Source organism: Lutra lutra, chromosome 7 (genome assembly GCF_902655055.1).
Source record: "Lutra lutra chromosome 7, mLutLut1.2, whole genome shotgun sequence".
Classification (NCBI taxonomy): domain Eukaryota; kingdom Metazoa; phylum Chordata; class Mammalia; order Carnivora; family Mustelidae; genus Lutra; species Lutra lutra.
Genome location: NC_062284.1, coordinates 34,355,257 through 34,370,058, shown reverse-complemented (window position 1 = coordinate 34,370,058; position 14,802 = coordinate 34,355,257). Strand labels below are relative to the sequence as shown.

The 14,802-nt window shown below is 35.7% G+C and overlaps 1 protein-coding gene across 7 annotated transcripts in view; it reads right to left on the bottom strand.

Annotated features, from left to right (window-relative positions):
• The window catches only part of LRRC49 (leucine rich repeat containing 49), a 160,322-nt gene that overhangs the window by 110,281 nt on the left and 35,239 nt on the right, over nt 1–14,802 (bottom strand). For 5 of the 7 annotated variants that reach the window (XM_047737731.1, XM_047737726.1, XM_047737728.1 and 2 more), the window contains one exon: nt 248–309. In XM_047737731.1, coding sequence (XP_047593687.1) covers nt 248–309 — 62 coding nt within the window. Of the gene's footprint in view, nt 1–247; nt 310–416; nt 585–8,333; nt 8,339–14,802 lie in introns of those variants that run through there. The other 2 variants (XM_047737732.1, XM_047737734.1) reach the window with 2 other exon arrangements.

The following is a 14,802-nucleotide window of genomic DNA, read 5'->3' as shown; positions in this document are numbered from 1 at the left end:
AACCCTAAAGTGTAATTAAATAAAAAGCACATGCTATACTAATTTCATCATTTTAGCCTTAGAGTCTCTCATCCGCACCAGAGCTTTGTTTTTCCATGAAGAACTTTGTCCTATGGCCCCATCATTTTCAAATTGAAAAGCTTACATGACAATAAGATTTTCCAAGGTACTCACAATCCTCCTTTAAAGCACCAGAACCCAAACAGCCAGGTTATTAATAAATGACAAACTGGGAGTTTCCACTTACGTAGAGATATTGTTGAAGCTGAGAAACAGACGTTGGAGGCAGGGCAAATTATCCACATCTCTCTAGAAGGAAACAGAAAGCAAAAATTTATCAGCGGAAAGAAAAAAACTATCATACATGTCTTCTTGTTCAGCTGTTACAATACATATTCCCTTCTGTTTCCTGCAACCTTGCTAGAGCACTGTTTGCTACCAGACATTGAGCTCCATTCTTCTCCACTGCAGATTAAATGGGAGGTGGCAGTTCTTCCGCAGAGCGAGCTGCAGCACTCGCAAGGTAAAAAGCACTGAGGAGAACAGGGAGAGATGCTGCTGCTAGCCTCTTTAAGCGTGCTTTTGGGAAAGAAGCCAAAATGCTACTTCAGCATTTCAACTGTAGCACAAATATAGTATGATCAAACATTTGTTAAAAAATCACTTTTAAAAGGAAGCTGTTCGAGTGTTTTAAATTTTAAATGTATGCAATTAGCTTTCACAACAGGGCTGAGAATTTCAAAGCAATTTCCCTCGCTATTCTCAAACCCTTGGAAACTCACCACCCCGTTATAAATGAGCCAATATGCTGACAATTCCCCCATAAAACAAAAAGCAGATCATAAGGAGCATCACTGAAGGGCAATTTCTAATCTAAGCAAACATCAGACGTTCTTACAATTGGAAATCACCCCTGTCCTGTTTAGGTACAGCATCCCAGAGTAAACCATGGCTGTTTAAATGTAGTTTTATCCTTAGCAAATATTGAGATGTTTTGGTTCAGGTGATCTTTTTAAAGAAAAACACAAGATAAATACAAGCTACTAACTTCATTAAATGAAAAGAAAAGACACGGATTTCTTAAAAGTCTGACACATACCAGGGTAACAGAACTTTAAGAAGCTTACTGATTACCTAGTCAAACCCTCATTATGCACATGAGAAGTAAACAGCGGAGGCTCCTGCCAGGCAGGGTGGGAGTGGGGTGGAAAGGTGACCCATGATTACATACTGCCCTAGAGGCTGAGACGGGACAAGATTTGTTATCCTGATCTCCGTTAAAATTCTACATACTAGCACTTCTCATATAAAATGTTTTTTTCTCTCTCTTTTTTCATTTAAATTTTTTTTTCAAAACTCATTTTAATTTGCTGGACGATGGCCCAGCTAAAATATCTGCTGTTAATATGGAGTCTAAATATTCAGGAAACACTGCTTGCTTGCTTGCTTTTTTGTTGTTGTTGTTGTTATTGCTTAGGACTGATTCTTTCTTGAAGCAAAATTAACATACAGTGTAACATTATTTTCAGATGTACAAGAAATGTTTTTCATTTTTAAGGGCACTATCACCATAATCCCTAGTTATAGGAATTGGAACAATGCTAATGTAAGTATATATATTTTACATATTGTTGTGCCCAATATTTAAAACCAAATCAAAACCTGTTTCACTGTTTTTGTAAGTCATTATCTTTCTTCCTCCCTCTTTTCCTTCCTCCCTTTTAAAACTACCATTTCAAGACCTTAGTGAGAATTAAGACAATTACATTAAAATGACAGCCAAGACTTGTGCTTCCAAAAATGCCTCACTTATTGATTTTTGAAAGCTTGTTATACAAAGAAAATATAAAAGTGATCGAACTGTAGCACAGTCATATCTCACTGGTTTTTGAGCGGGCATAGGAGAAATGAATCTGGCTTAAGACATTCTCCCATGGAGCTTCCCTGTGCACCACTTTCCAACACTTTCTTAACCCCGCAGACCCTAAACAGTGTCAAACAAATACAACGGCCAGTGATCAGAACACGGGCTGTGTGTACCATTCAGTTGGCACTACCATTCTCAGGCCACCCTTGAAAAGCCTATTCCATAGATCTGAGTAAGAGGTTTTTAGAGTTTTTTAACCATGGCCAAGGAAAAAGTCTGCAGAAAACAGGAAGGCAGCCAAATTCCCCACAGTGGGTGATAAGCTCTATATGTTGGCCAACTTCTTGAATCATCTCTACAGCTTCCTCTCTCTGATACTGCCAGAAATGACAGGGAAGTGGGGTGGAGGAGTGATGGACCAGTGGTAGGTCTCACCTTATCCCAGGGCCCTACTTTCCAAAGAAATAGTGGCTTGCTTCTTATCTGGGCTCTAAAAGTATGGGTCAGGGGCGCCTGGGTGGCTCAGTGGGTTAAGCCGCTGCCTTCGGCTCAGGTCATGATCCCAGGTCCTGGGTTCGAGCCCCACATTGGGCTTTCTGCTCAGCAGGGAGCCTGCTTCCTCCTCTCTCTCTGCCTGCCTCTCTGCTTACTTGTGATTTCTCTCTGTCAAATAAATAAATAAAATCTTTAAAAATAAATAAATAAATAAAAGTATGGGTCATAGCCAAACTGAAAGCCATCTCCATACTCTCAGGTTTTTTCCCCCAAAGTCTTCCTGAAATCCACCTGTGATATTTGTGGGTACAAGCATTGTTTGTTGACATCTGACTGGGAGAAGGTGAGAAGCAGCAGCCAGGATCTCCTTTAAATCAAGGCACCTTAAAAAAAAACACATTTGCCTCCCTGAGGTCCAGCCTACCACCTTCAGACACCCTACACTCCTTTCAAGACAGGTTTTTGCTATTGGAGTAGAAACTTCATCAGGCTGTAATTTGTGAGAAACGGTTTTTTAAAGTTTATTTGATTAAATTATAATGTTTTGTATTTATCTTCACTCATGAAATAAAATTTTAACAGAAGTCTTTATCAAATTTTCAAAATCATTAGCTGTCACTACTTGATAGAGCTATAAAAAATATTTACAACAAGGACACCTGGGTGGCTCAGTCAGTTAAGCATCCAACTCTTGATTTTTGGCTCAGGTCATGATCGCAGGGTCATGAGACAGAGCCTCTTGTCAACTCTTTACAACAAATTGAAAAACTAAAACTCAGAATTTAACTACATATATCCCTATAACCAGTTAAGTAGATAGCCCTTCCAGAACTTTAAAAAGCAAAATACTCACGATCATTTTTGTTGTTCCAAATTCCATTTCTATAAGAAAATTACAACTATAATCTTCCTAGTGATTTTGAGATATACACTGTAATGAATTTCTAGCATTACAATAGACAAAAAGAAAACATATTTATCAATTATCTGTGAGTTATTTACAGTAAAAAAAAAAAAAAGACTCATTGGAAGCCACTGGAAGATGACTCCTCTGATATAAGAGAGGAAACCAAAGATGGAGATTCGTAAGATCCAGGAAGGGGATCCACCATCGGAGGGAGTCTAGGAGAAATCCTAGGATGACATATTATGGTTTAATACCATAGTCCAATATTTGCAATATTTGCAATATTTGCAAAGCTCATGTTGCTGTGCTGGGCAATCCTAATCTATTATATCATAAATTCATGAACTATTTCACAGGCAGAGAAGCTGTTGCAAAGAAACAACAATGTTTACATACTTAAGATGAGAAAAAAGAAGATAAAATAAAATATTTACATATAAGGGAATATTTATACTTTGTGTTTTATTAATCTCCTCATAGTCTTAATTTATATTTAACAAAACACAATTCTAAGATTACATTCAAAACATTTTTGAAGATTCAAAACAATTTTATATATATATTAAAAATATAATCCTTTAAAATTAGACTTAAAATGACTACAGATTATTGAGAGGATTATAATTCTTTATTTCTCAAAAGAACAGTCACTTGCCATTTGAGAAACATGCTTGTCCTACTCTGCTCAGACATGATTTTCCATATTCTTAAACTACACAAAAGAACTAAATGATTCAGCAATCTGACCATGTGTAGAACATCTATTACTGAAGCTATTTTTGGAGTAGCTTCCTGCAGAGGAATAAGGAAGAAAGGTGAAGAGATGGAGGCTTTGGCATGCATCAAGTAGGACAAAGAGGGCTAAAAAAAAAAAAATCACAGCTACTCTCATTTTGTTACCTATTCTGTCATTAATAAAAATAAATACATAAACATATAATTATTTTGAGAACGGAAAAGAGATATATTAAGCACTGAATAAGTTTGAAAAACAAAAAAGTACTCCTTTTTATAAAAAGATTTAATTCCAAAATAACTACTAGCTACAGCCATCACTTTTGACATAGAAACATATCCTTTGAGAAATTATATATGCAAGCCATCATATCAAGTCCAATCATACATTTACATGCCCATTTAAAAAAGTCTATTTTCACGGGGCGCCTGGGTGGCTCAGTGGGTTAAAGCCTCTGCCTTCGGCTCAGGTCATGATCCCAGTGTCCTGGGATCGAGCCCCACATCGGGCTCTCTGCTCTGCAGGGAGCCTGCTTCCTCCTCTCTCTCTCTCTCTGCCTGCCTCTCTGCCTACTTGTGATCTCTGTCTGTCAAATAAATAAATAAAATCTAAAAAATAAATAAATAAATAAATAAATATATCTTTAAAAAAATAAATAAATAAATAATAAAATAAAAAAGTCTATTTTCAGGGCACTTGGGTGGCTCAGTCAGTTAAGCATCCAATTCTTGATTTTTGGCTCAGGTCATGAACTTTAGGGTCATGAGATCCAGCCCTGTGCTCAGTGGGGAGTCTGCTTGAGATTCTCTCTCTCTCTCTCTGCCTCCCCCCATGTGCATTCTCTTTTTCTCTCACTCTCTCAGATAAATAAAAACTTTAAAGAAATTAAAAAATAAAAAAGTCTATTTTCTGGCTCTGTTAACAAAGGCATATATATATATATATATATATATTCAATCTAGTTGCAAGCTATTTCTCCAGTCTGATTTTTTTCTACACACAGTTTAATCCCCATGGGGAAAGAAAGGGGGAAACTAAAAACCAGACTAGTAAGCAGGCACTGATCCTCTAACTATGGAGATTTCCAGTCTTCATAATCTAGGAGAGCTTGACTTAACAGATATGAGGAGAAAGAGAAAAGACCTCAATTCCATAATCATAGGCCTTCCTTACTTGAATTTGTAGTTCATATTTCCATCACATGCATGATCTAACAAGATTCATCATAAAAAATGATTCCTGGCATTCATGCCCCTAACACTCCTGGCAATACTCTCTGGAAAGTCACAAAACTCAACTCAGGGTTTACAGCATTCTGACTATCCCAAGCTACTAACCTATGGGGAAAAAATTAGTATGAGCAAGAGTCAGCAGAAACTTCAGGCAGCAAATGTAGAACTGCTCAAAAATTAAGAAAATATAGTAACTGGATAAAGGCTATGGAAGATCTATGTTTAAAATTATTAGAGAAATAAATCTAAACATGAAAAAATATAAGATACTATTAATAAGGAGATCTGGGCATTTATGAAAAAAATCATGTAGAACTTCTAAAAACAAAAAATTATGGTCATTATTAAAAAGTTAGACTGAGGGGCACCTGGGTGGCTCAGTGGTTAGGCCTCTGACTTCGGCTCAGGTCATGATCTCAGGGTCCTGGGATCGAGCCCCGCATCGGGCTCTCTGTTCAGTAGGGAGCCTGCTTCCCCCTCTCTCTCTCTGCCTGCCTTTCTGACTACTTGTGATCTCTGTAAAATAAATTTAAAAATCTTTAAAAAAAAAAAGTTAGACTGAAAAATCATACTAGACAAAACTGAGGAAGACAGTTAGCTGGCAGATAGCACTAAAGAAGTACAAAGAAGCAGAAATGTAGCAGAGAGAAAAAAAATAGAAATTTTAAGAAAAAAAGGGATAGAACAAGAAAGTCCATACTATACCTAGTAGATGTTTAAGAAGTAGAAAGAGAAAAATGGAAGGAGACAATATTTGAAAATATAAAGATTCTGTATGTTCCCATAATTAATGAAAGATAGGAATCTACTATTCAGGAAAGACAAATATTAGGTATGCTAGTAAATTTACTATATTTGATCAAATCTAAGATACCATCTTAAAATTATTTTAAGTAACACCTGGTGATACCAATAATAAGCTAATTAACCAATAATAAAATATCACTTAGAATTTTTATTTCATTATTACTCAAAGAGTTCTTTTAGATTTATTTGACCATATTTAAAATCAAATATCATTCTTATGCATATATAAAAATTAAGTAAAATAAATTAATTTAAAAATGAATTTCAAAATATCTCCATTTACCATAAAGTTAGACAGTGCAGTCCTGGCATAATGGTATATACAAAGAGAAGGAACAGAAGAAAAGGTCCACAAAAAGACTCAATTTGATTATAACTCAATTCCAACAAAAATACCAATTCAATGAGTAAAGAAAGATCTCAACAAAAGGTGTGGAGCAAATAGATATCCCTATATGGGAAAAATTAACCAGTATCCTACCTCACATCATACACAAAATTTAATTAAAGATGTATCAAAGACCCTAAGTGAAAGGTAAAACTTTAAGCCTTTATAAAGAAAACAGAGAAGAACATATTTATGATATTGGGATAGTCAAAGATGCCTTGTTCACAACAAAAAAGGAACTAATGATAAAGGAAAACTAATTGATAAACCATTCTTCACTGAAACATAAGCTTCTACATATCAAAAACATTATTAAGAAAGCAAAAAAGCATGGGGGTTGGGGGGGTAGGGAGAGGGTGGTTGGGTTATGGACACTGCGGAGGGTATGTGCTATGGTGAGTGCTGTGAAATGTGTAAGCCTGATGATCCACAGACTTGTACCATTGGAGCAAATAATACATTATATGTTAATAAAAATAATTTTTAAAAAAAGCAAAAAAGCAAGCCATGCAGAAAATACACCAATACATAAACCAGACAAAGAATCAGAAGCTAGAATATAGATCTACTACAATTCAATGATAAAAAGATAAAATAATTTTCTCTTGAATCGGCAGAAGACTTGAACTGATACTTCACATGTTGGAATGGCCTAAGAGTACTTGAAAAGATGTTCACCATTCTAGGTATTCATCAAGGAACTGCAAATTAAAACCACACTGAGAATCACAGAATCACTAAAATGATTAAGACTGTCAATATCAAATGTTGGCAAGGATATGGAGCAATTAGAACTCCCATTTATTGCTGTTGAAATGTAAAATGGTATAGTCACTTTATAAAACTGTTTGGCAGTTTCTAATAAATTTAGATGCCCACCTACCTTATGGCTCAGTAGTGATGCTCCTAAGTATTTACCTAGGAGAAATGTGGAACATGTCCACCAAAATGAATGTATAAATAAAAGACTACAGGAATATTCATAACAGCTTTATTTGTTAGGGCTAAATATTGAAATGAAAAAATTCATAGATGCCTATGAACAGAAGAATGAAAATACATGTATTATAATCAGAAAATGGATGCAACTCATTTCATTTTTAAAAAATTGCTGATACACACCACAAAACAGATGAATCAAAACATGTTTAGTACACGAAGAGTCCATATTTTTTATATATATACTTCATTGAAAAGTTCAAAAACTGGCAAAATTAATCTATGATAATAGAAGTCAGAAACTTCTAGGGTAGGGAAAAGCACTGACTGGAAAGGGGTACAGGAAAACTTTCCAGAGAGAAAGAAATGTTTTCTATCTTGATCTAAGTAGTGGTCAAATAAAAGTACATTTATATAAAAAAAATCACTGAACTGTACAGTTAAGATTTGTGCATTTTATTGTATCCAAATTACACTTCAATAAAAAGTATGGAGAAAAAGTCATCACATTTGGAATCCAACTTCTTTTTTTTTTTAATATTTTATTTATTTAAGAGAGAGAGGGGATGAGCAGGGGGAGGGGCAGAAGGAGAGGGAGAAGCAAACTCCCCACTGAGCAGGGACCCTGATGTGGGGCTCAATCCCGGACCTGATCATGACCTTAGCCCAAGGCAGACGCTTAAGTAACTGAGACACACACACAGGCACCCCTAGAGTCCAACTTCTGAATCACTATTCAATGAATAATGTCCATGCTTTTTACCGCATTTTGTCTTCTGTGCCATCAACAACATTGGTCATGCTGGATATCCTAAAAGTGTGCTCTACCTTGTCTACAGAATTTTCTTCCAAACTAGTGGTACCTATTTTGTCTATTTTTATATTGTTAAAAGTAAAGAAACACCAGTACTTGTGGTCTCAATGTTTGTCTCTCCCTCAAATTCATATATTGAAATCCTGACCCCAAATGTGAAGGTATTAAGAGGTGGGGCCTTTGAAGGGTACTTAAGCCACAAGGGTGGTTCCTTATGAATGGGATCAGTGCCTTATAAAAGTGATCTAGCCTTCTCAACCATGTGAGGACACAGTGAAAAGGTGCCAGCTATGGACCAGAAAGAAGGCTCCCACCAGTAGGCAACCACACTATCACCTTGATCTTGGACTTCCCAGCATCTAGAACGGTATGAAATAAATTTCTCTTGTTTATAAGCTACCCAGTCTGTGGTATTTTGTGATAGAGAGCAACCCAAATGGCCTAAGACACCAGTGTGAATTATACCACAGCTTCTTGTTGCTTTGAAATGCTTCCATCTCTTCCAAGGAGTTTGCTCAATTTCTCCTGCCTTCAGGTGCATTGCTTGGCATGTGATAAACAAACTCTCTGAATCTATCTCAGCAACAAAATCTAACACAGCTTCGCCAAACATGGTTTTCCTCCTTTTAAAGCATTTGATTGTTAATTAGCAAGAAAATGTGGAATTGCTGTCATTCCTCCAAAGAAAAATTCCACTAATATTAAATTTATATCTTCGCCGTTCATGACTTTTTGAGTACAGAAATGTTTCATTCCCATGCCAAATCTTGGTGTAACCCTTTTTTTAAAAGATTTTATTTTATTTGAGATAGAAAGCACAGGCAGGGGAGGGGTTGAGGGATGGGAGGAGAAGCAGATTCCCCGCTGAGCACGGAGCCTGAGGAAGCCTGATCCCAAGACCCTGAGATCAAGACCTGAGATGAAATCAGACATTTAACAGACTGAACCAAGTAGGTGTCCCATTGGTGTAATCTTTTTAAATACATTTTGAACAGTGATTAAACTCAAAACATGCGGTTAACAATAACTGAGTATAGTATAAACAGTTTTAACCACATTCACATATATGTAGCAATGAAATTGCTGTAGCCTGTTCAATAGTGATTTTAAGATGCCATGCATTGTAAAACATATCCAGATTTCAAAATTGGTGAAATACAGAAAAATGTGCATCCCAAGTTGGTGAAATATGGTACTTCTACACCCTACACATATTAGTGAATCTGAAGTTCAAAAAGAAATCTTATAATCTTAAAAGCTGCCAGAGAAAGAAAAAGAAGGCCCCATACAACAAAGATAGTAGACAGTTTAATGATGATAATAGAGTTCAAAGACAATAAAATATGAGCTTCAAACACCTGTGAGAGGGACGCCTGGGTGGCTCAGTTGGTTAAGCAGCTGCCTTCGGCTCAGGTCATGATCCCAGCGTCCTGGGATCGAGTCCCACATCGGGCTCCTTGCTCAGCAGGGAGCCTGCTTCTCCCTCTGCCTCTGCCTGCCACTCTGCCTGCCTGTGCTCATGCTCTCTCTCTCTCTAACAAATAAATAAATAAAATCTTTAAAAAAAAAAAAAAACACCTGTGAGAAAAATAACTGTCAATCAGGTCAGACCATCCATCATGAATAAGGGCAAAATAAACACATTATTAGACAAACATAAATTTTGAGAGAGCTTACCACCAGAGTCATTTTAAAGGAAAATTTTCTAAATTATATATTTTCAAAAGAGTGGTAAACCCAAACAAGCACGTGGGCGAATCCAAATAAGCATTGACTGAAAACACCAACAATTAAAATATCTAATTTTGGGAGCAAAAAGATAAAAAGAAAAGCCTAGGAAACAAAAACATGTAAAACGGCACAGGGTTACCGGATTAAATGATTCTAGGGTCCTTATATAAGAAGAGGGTAGGAACGTGTATCAACTCTATAATTTAAGACAAGTGTGTATTTTAAAACATTAAGAGTAACCATTAAAGTGAATAAGAAAGAACAGAGAAAAGCCCATCAACCCACAGTAAGGTGCACATGCACACACAGGAAATGCAGGACAAATAGCACGAAATAATAGCAAAGTGGTAAATTTATCAGTAATCAGAATTAGCACAATAGACTAAAGGCTCTAGTCAGAAGAAAGATTCTCACTTGTAAGTTAAAAAAGAAGTTGTGAACTCTTATAAGAAAAAGGTTTAAAGTAAAAGAAAACTCAATATGAGTCACTGAGAAGAGCTCAGCATCACTTCTGCTGCTGCTTTTGTCAAACATACATAATATGAATGTAATCATGAGGACACATCATTAGCAAGCCTAAACCCAGGGACATTCAACAAAATAATAAACACTATTCTTTAAAAATGTCAATGTCATTACAGACAAAGAATGATGCAAGGACTCTTGCAGATCAAAGACGACTAGGGAGACATAACTACAGGAATACAATGCATAATCTTGGATTTTCTTTTGCTATAAAGGATGCTAGCGAGATAATTTTTTAAGATTTACTTGTCAGAGAGAAAGAGAAAGAGAGAGCGCACAAGCAGGGGGAGCAGAGAGGAAGAAGCAGGCTCCCCGCCGAGCATGGAGCCCAATGCAGGGTTCGATCCCAGGATCCTGGGATCATGACCTGAGCCAAAGGCAGACGCTTAACTAACTGAGCCACCCAGGCATCCTTGTTAGTGAGATAATTAAGAAAATCTGAATGGGATCTACAGATTAGATAATAGTATCCTATTGATGTTTATTTCATGATTTTGATTACTATAATGTGGTTATATAAGAGGATTCTTGTTTTTAGAAAATACACATTGAAGTATGTGGAGATGAAGGGGCATCATGCCTGCATCTTTACCCTTAAATGGTTCAGAAAAAAAGAGACTTGTAGATAGAGAAGGACAGAGAGAATAATCAAAAGAGAGGTTAGTTGAAAATTTAAAAATTGAAAATTAAAAAAGATTAAAGAATTTAAAAAGATATACCAGGAAAAAAATAACCTAAAGAAAGTTGGTATTAACATTAGACTAAATGAATGTTAAGGCAAAAAATGTATGATTAACTTCTTTACTTATACTACATAGTTAGAACAGTGCCTGGCAAACAGTCCATGCTCATAAATACTTAGTCTATGAAGGTAATAAAGACAGTTAATACACAATGATAAAAGGAACAATTGACCAGGAAGATACATCAGTTTTAACCTTGTGTGCACCTAGAAACAGCTTCAAACACTGAGCACATACTAGGGAAATATATTGATAGAGTGTATTGACTGTAAATGTTGACTGCATACTCGGCAATACAGCAAACCTCAAGAAACTTCACAGAACAGATTACGTATAACCCACACTCACTGGCCACAAGGCAACTAAATTAGGAAAGAATGACAAAAAAAAGAATAATCAATCTATACATATCAAAAATGTTCAAATATGCTTCTAAATAGCACATAGATCAAAGAAGAAATCAAAATGGAACTTAGAAAATATTTAGAATAAAAATACCAAATTTCACACTGTGTGTGGTGCATCAACAATGAATCTTGGAACACTGAAAAAATAAAATAAAATTTAAAAAAATACTAAATTTCAAACTTGTGGGAAGAAGCTGAAGTGGTTCTCAGGGGTAAATTTATAGTCTTAAGCAAGTGCTTATATTAGAAACTAAAAAGGACTGACAACTAATGTATCAAGTATCCAAACACAAAACTTTAGGAAGAAAAAGCAAAGAGAGAAAATAAGAGAGTTGGGAACAAAAATCAAGAACAATATATCTTTTTTTTTTTAAGATTTTATTTATTTATTTGACAGAGAAACAGCAAGAGCAGGGACACAAGCAGGGGGGAGTGGGAGAGGGAGAAGCAGGCTTTCCATTGAGCAGGGAGCCCAATGCAGGGCTCAATCCCAGGACCCTGGGATCATGACCTGAGCTGAAGGCAGACAATTAACAACTGAACCACCCAGGCATCCCTAGAACCGTATTTCTTAAAAGCTATAAGAGAAGTTCAACAAAACCAAAGCCAGTTCTTTGAAACTACTAGTAAAATAAACAAATTTCAGGCAATACTAATTAAGAAATAAAGTATAAATAAGCATCACGAGAAATGACAACGGGGACATGATGAAAGAGAGAGCAGCTAAAAAAAAAGGGAGTTTAGATGAAAGGAAACTATAACATATCAAAACTGATACTATTATTACTGAGTCAATAGTTTAAAACTACTCAAACTATTTTACAGATACGTTGCTCCAAGTATACAAGGAGCAGATCATCTTTAATTTCATATAAAGTGAGATTTATACCAAATAGGAAACCAAAATAGGGAATCACAGAATATTAAAATAGGAAGCACCCCTCAGTTCATTTTATGAGGCTAATGTGACCTTGATACCAGAAAAGAAAAAGCAAAATAAATTATAGACAAATTTCACTAAACATAGTGAAAATATTAATAAATGAAATCCAGGAATATATATGGAATATAGACCATAAAATACACAATAATCAAAAATGCTAGAATGACTTACCATTACAAAATCTTATAGTTTCCAAAATTAATATATTAAAGAAGAAAAAATCCATTATGACCACTCTAAGAGCTGTATAAGAATCATCTAATAAAATGCAAAAACCATTCATAATAAATAGAGGATAATTTCTTCAGACTGATAAATGGCATTTAGCAAACATAGCTAGTGATACGTTTCCTTTAAAATCAGGAATAAGGCAAGGATGCCTATTTTTGCTTCTTTATTCAGTTTTGTACTGGAGGTATGATCAAACTGGAAGTTCAGTCTAGCTCAGTCAAACAAGAAGAAATAAAATGTAATGATTAAGGGAAAACTACAATTGCTCTAAAAAAATTAAGATTTTTTTTTTAGAAACAGACTCTTTTTTTTTTTTTAGATTTTATTTATTTATTTGAGAGACAGTGAGAGAGCACGAGCGAGGAGAAGGTCAGAGAGAGAAGCCGACTCCCCATGGAGCTGGGAGCCTGATGAGGGACTCGATCCCAGGACTCCAGGATCATGACCTGAGCCGAAGGCAGTCGTCCAACCAACTGAGCCACCCAGGCATCCCAAAAAATTAAGATTTTTAAAATAGGAAATCTAAGATAACCTTCAGATATATTATTAGAATTATTAAGTGTCAGAGCATGGCTGCTAAATATGAGATCAACGAAACAAAATCAACTGTGGTTCCATATACTGGCAACAACAGGAAGAAATCTACTTCTTTTTTAAAGGTTTTGTTTATTTATTTAACAGAGAGAGAGAGAGACAGTGAGAGAGGGAACATAAACAGGGAGAGTGGGTGAGGGAGAAGCAGGCTTCCCGCTGAGCAAGGAGCCTGACACAGGGCTCAATCCCAGGACCCTGGGATCATGACCTGAGCTGAAGGCAGATGCTCAACAACTGAGCCACCCAGGAGCCCCAGGAAATCTATTTCTGATCAAAATGATTTACAATAGCAAAAAAAAAGAATAAAATGACATATATGAATTGAGAGATATGCTATATTCATATTATGCCTTCATATTAATACACCATGTCCATATTATATTAAAGGTTCAATATAAAAAATGTCAATTGTCTTCAAACTCAAAGATATTCCAATCAAACAGACCAGTAGGATTATTCATGAAACTTGACATGCTGTTTCTAGAATGTATATAGAAAAAGGGGAAAAAAATGATTTTTTTTTTTTTTCTAAAGGAAGAAAGGAAGGCTAGGGAAGAGGAAGGAAGATTGGGGACCTCATGCTACTAATTCTTAGAACATAACAGAGATTACAGTTATTAAGGTAGTGTTATATTGGAACATAGATAGAGATCAATCAAACAGACCAGAGAGGCCAGGCACAGACCCATGCGTATGTGGATATTTAATTTGCTAGAGGGAGATACTGCCAAGGGGAGATGGAAGGACAAAAATAATCCATTCTTCAATAAATGGTGCTGGGACAATTAGCAATCCATATGAGAAAAAGGAAAACAAAACTGGAGTTCAATTTTACACCATAAGAAAAAATCATTTCCAAAAAAAAAAAAAAAGAAAGAAAAAATCATTTCCAAATAGATAAAACATGGGAAGAGCAACTTCAAAACTTTGTCAGGTAACAGAAAAATATCTTTATGTCCTTAACTTTTAAAGAAGGATTTTGAAACAAAAACACCAGAAACAATAAAGAAAACTATTGATGATTTTTACTTCTCTTCCTCAAAATATAGCAGAAACAAAAGAAATACCACTGATCAAGAGAAAAAAAAAAAAAAAAGCCTGCAATTATAATGTTCAAAGGATAAGACTATTCAGGTACTCTAAATGAGAGACAATCTCTTATCACGAAAGAAAAAAGATGAAAGGCATTCAGCCTCAATGGAAATTCAAATTAAAATCCCAATGCCCGGCGCCTGGGTGGCTCAGTGGGTTAAAGCCTCTGCCTTCGGCTCAGGTCATGATCCCAGAGTCCTGGGATAGAGGCCCACATCGGGCTCTCTGCTCAGTGGAGAGCCTGCTTCCTCCTCTCTCTCTGACTGCCTTTCTGTCTACTTGTGATCTATCTCTCTGTCAAATAAATAAATAAAATCTTTAAAAAAAAATAAAAAAAATAAATAAATAAAA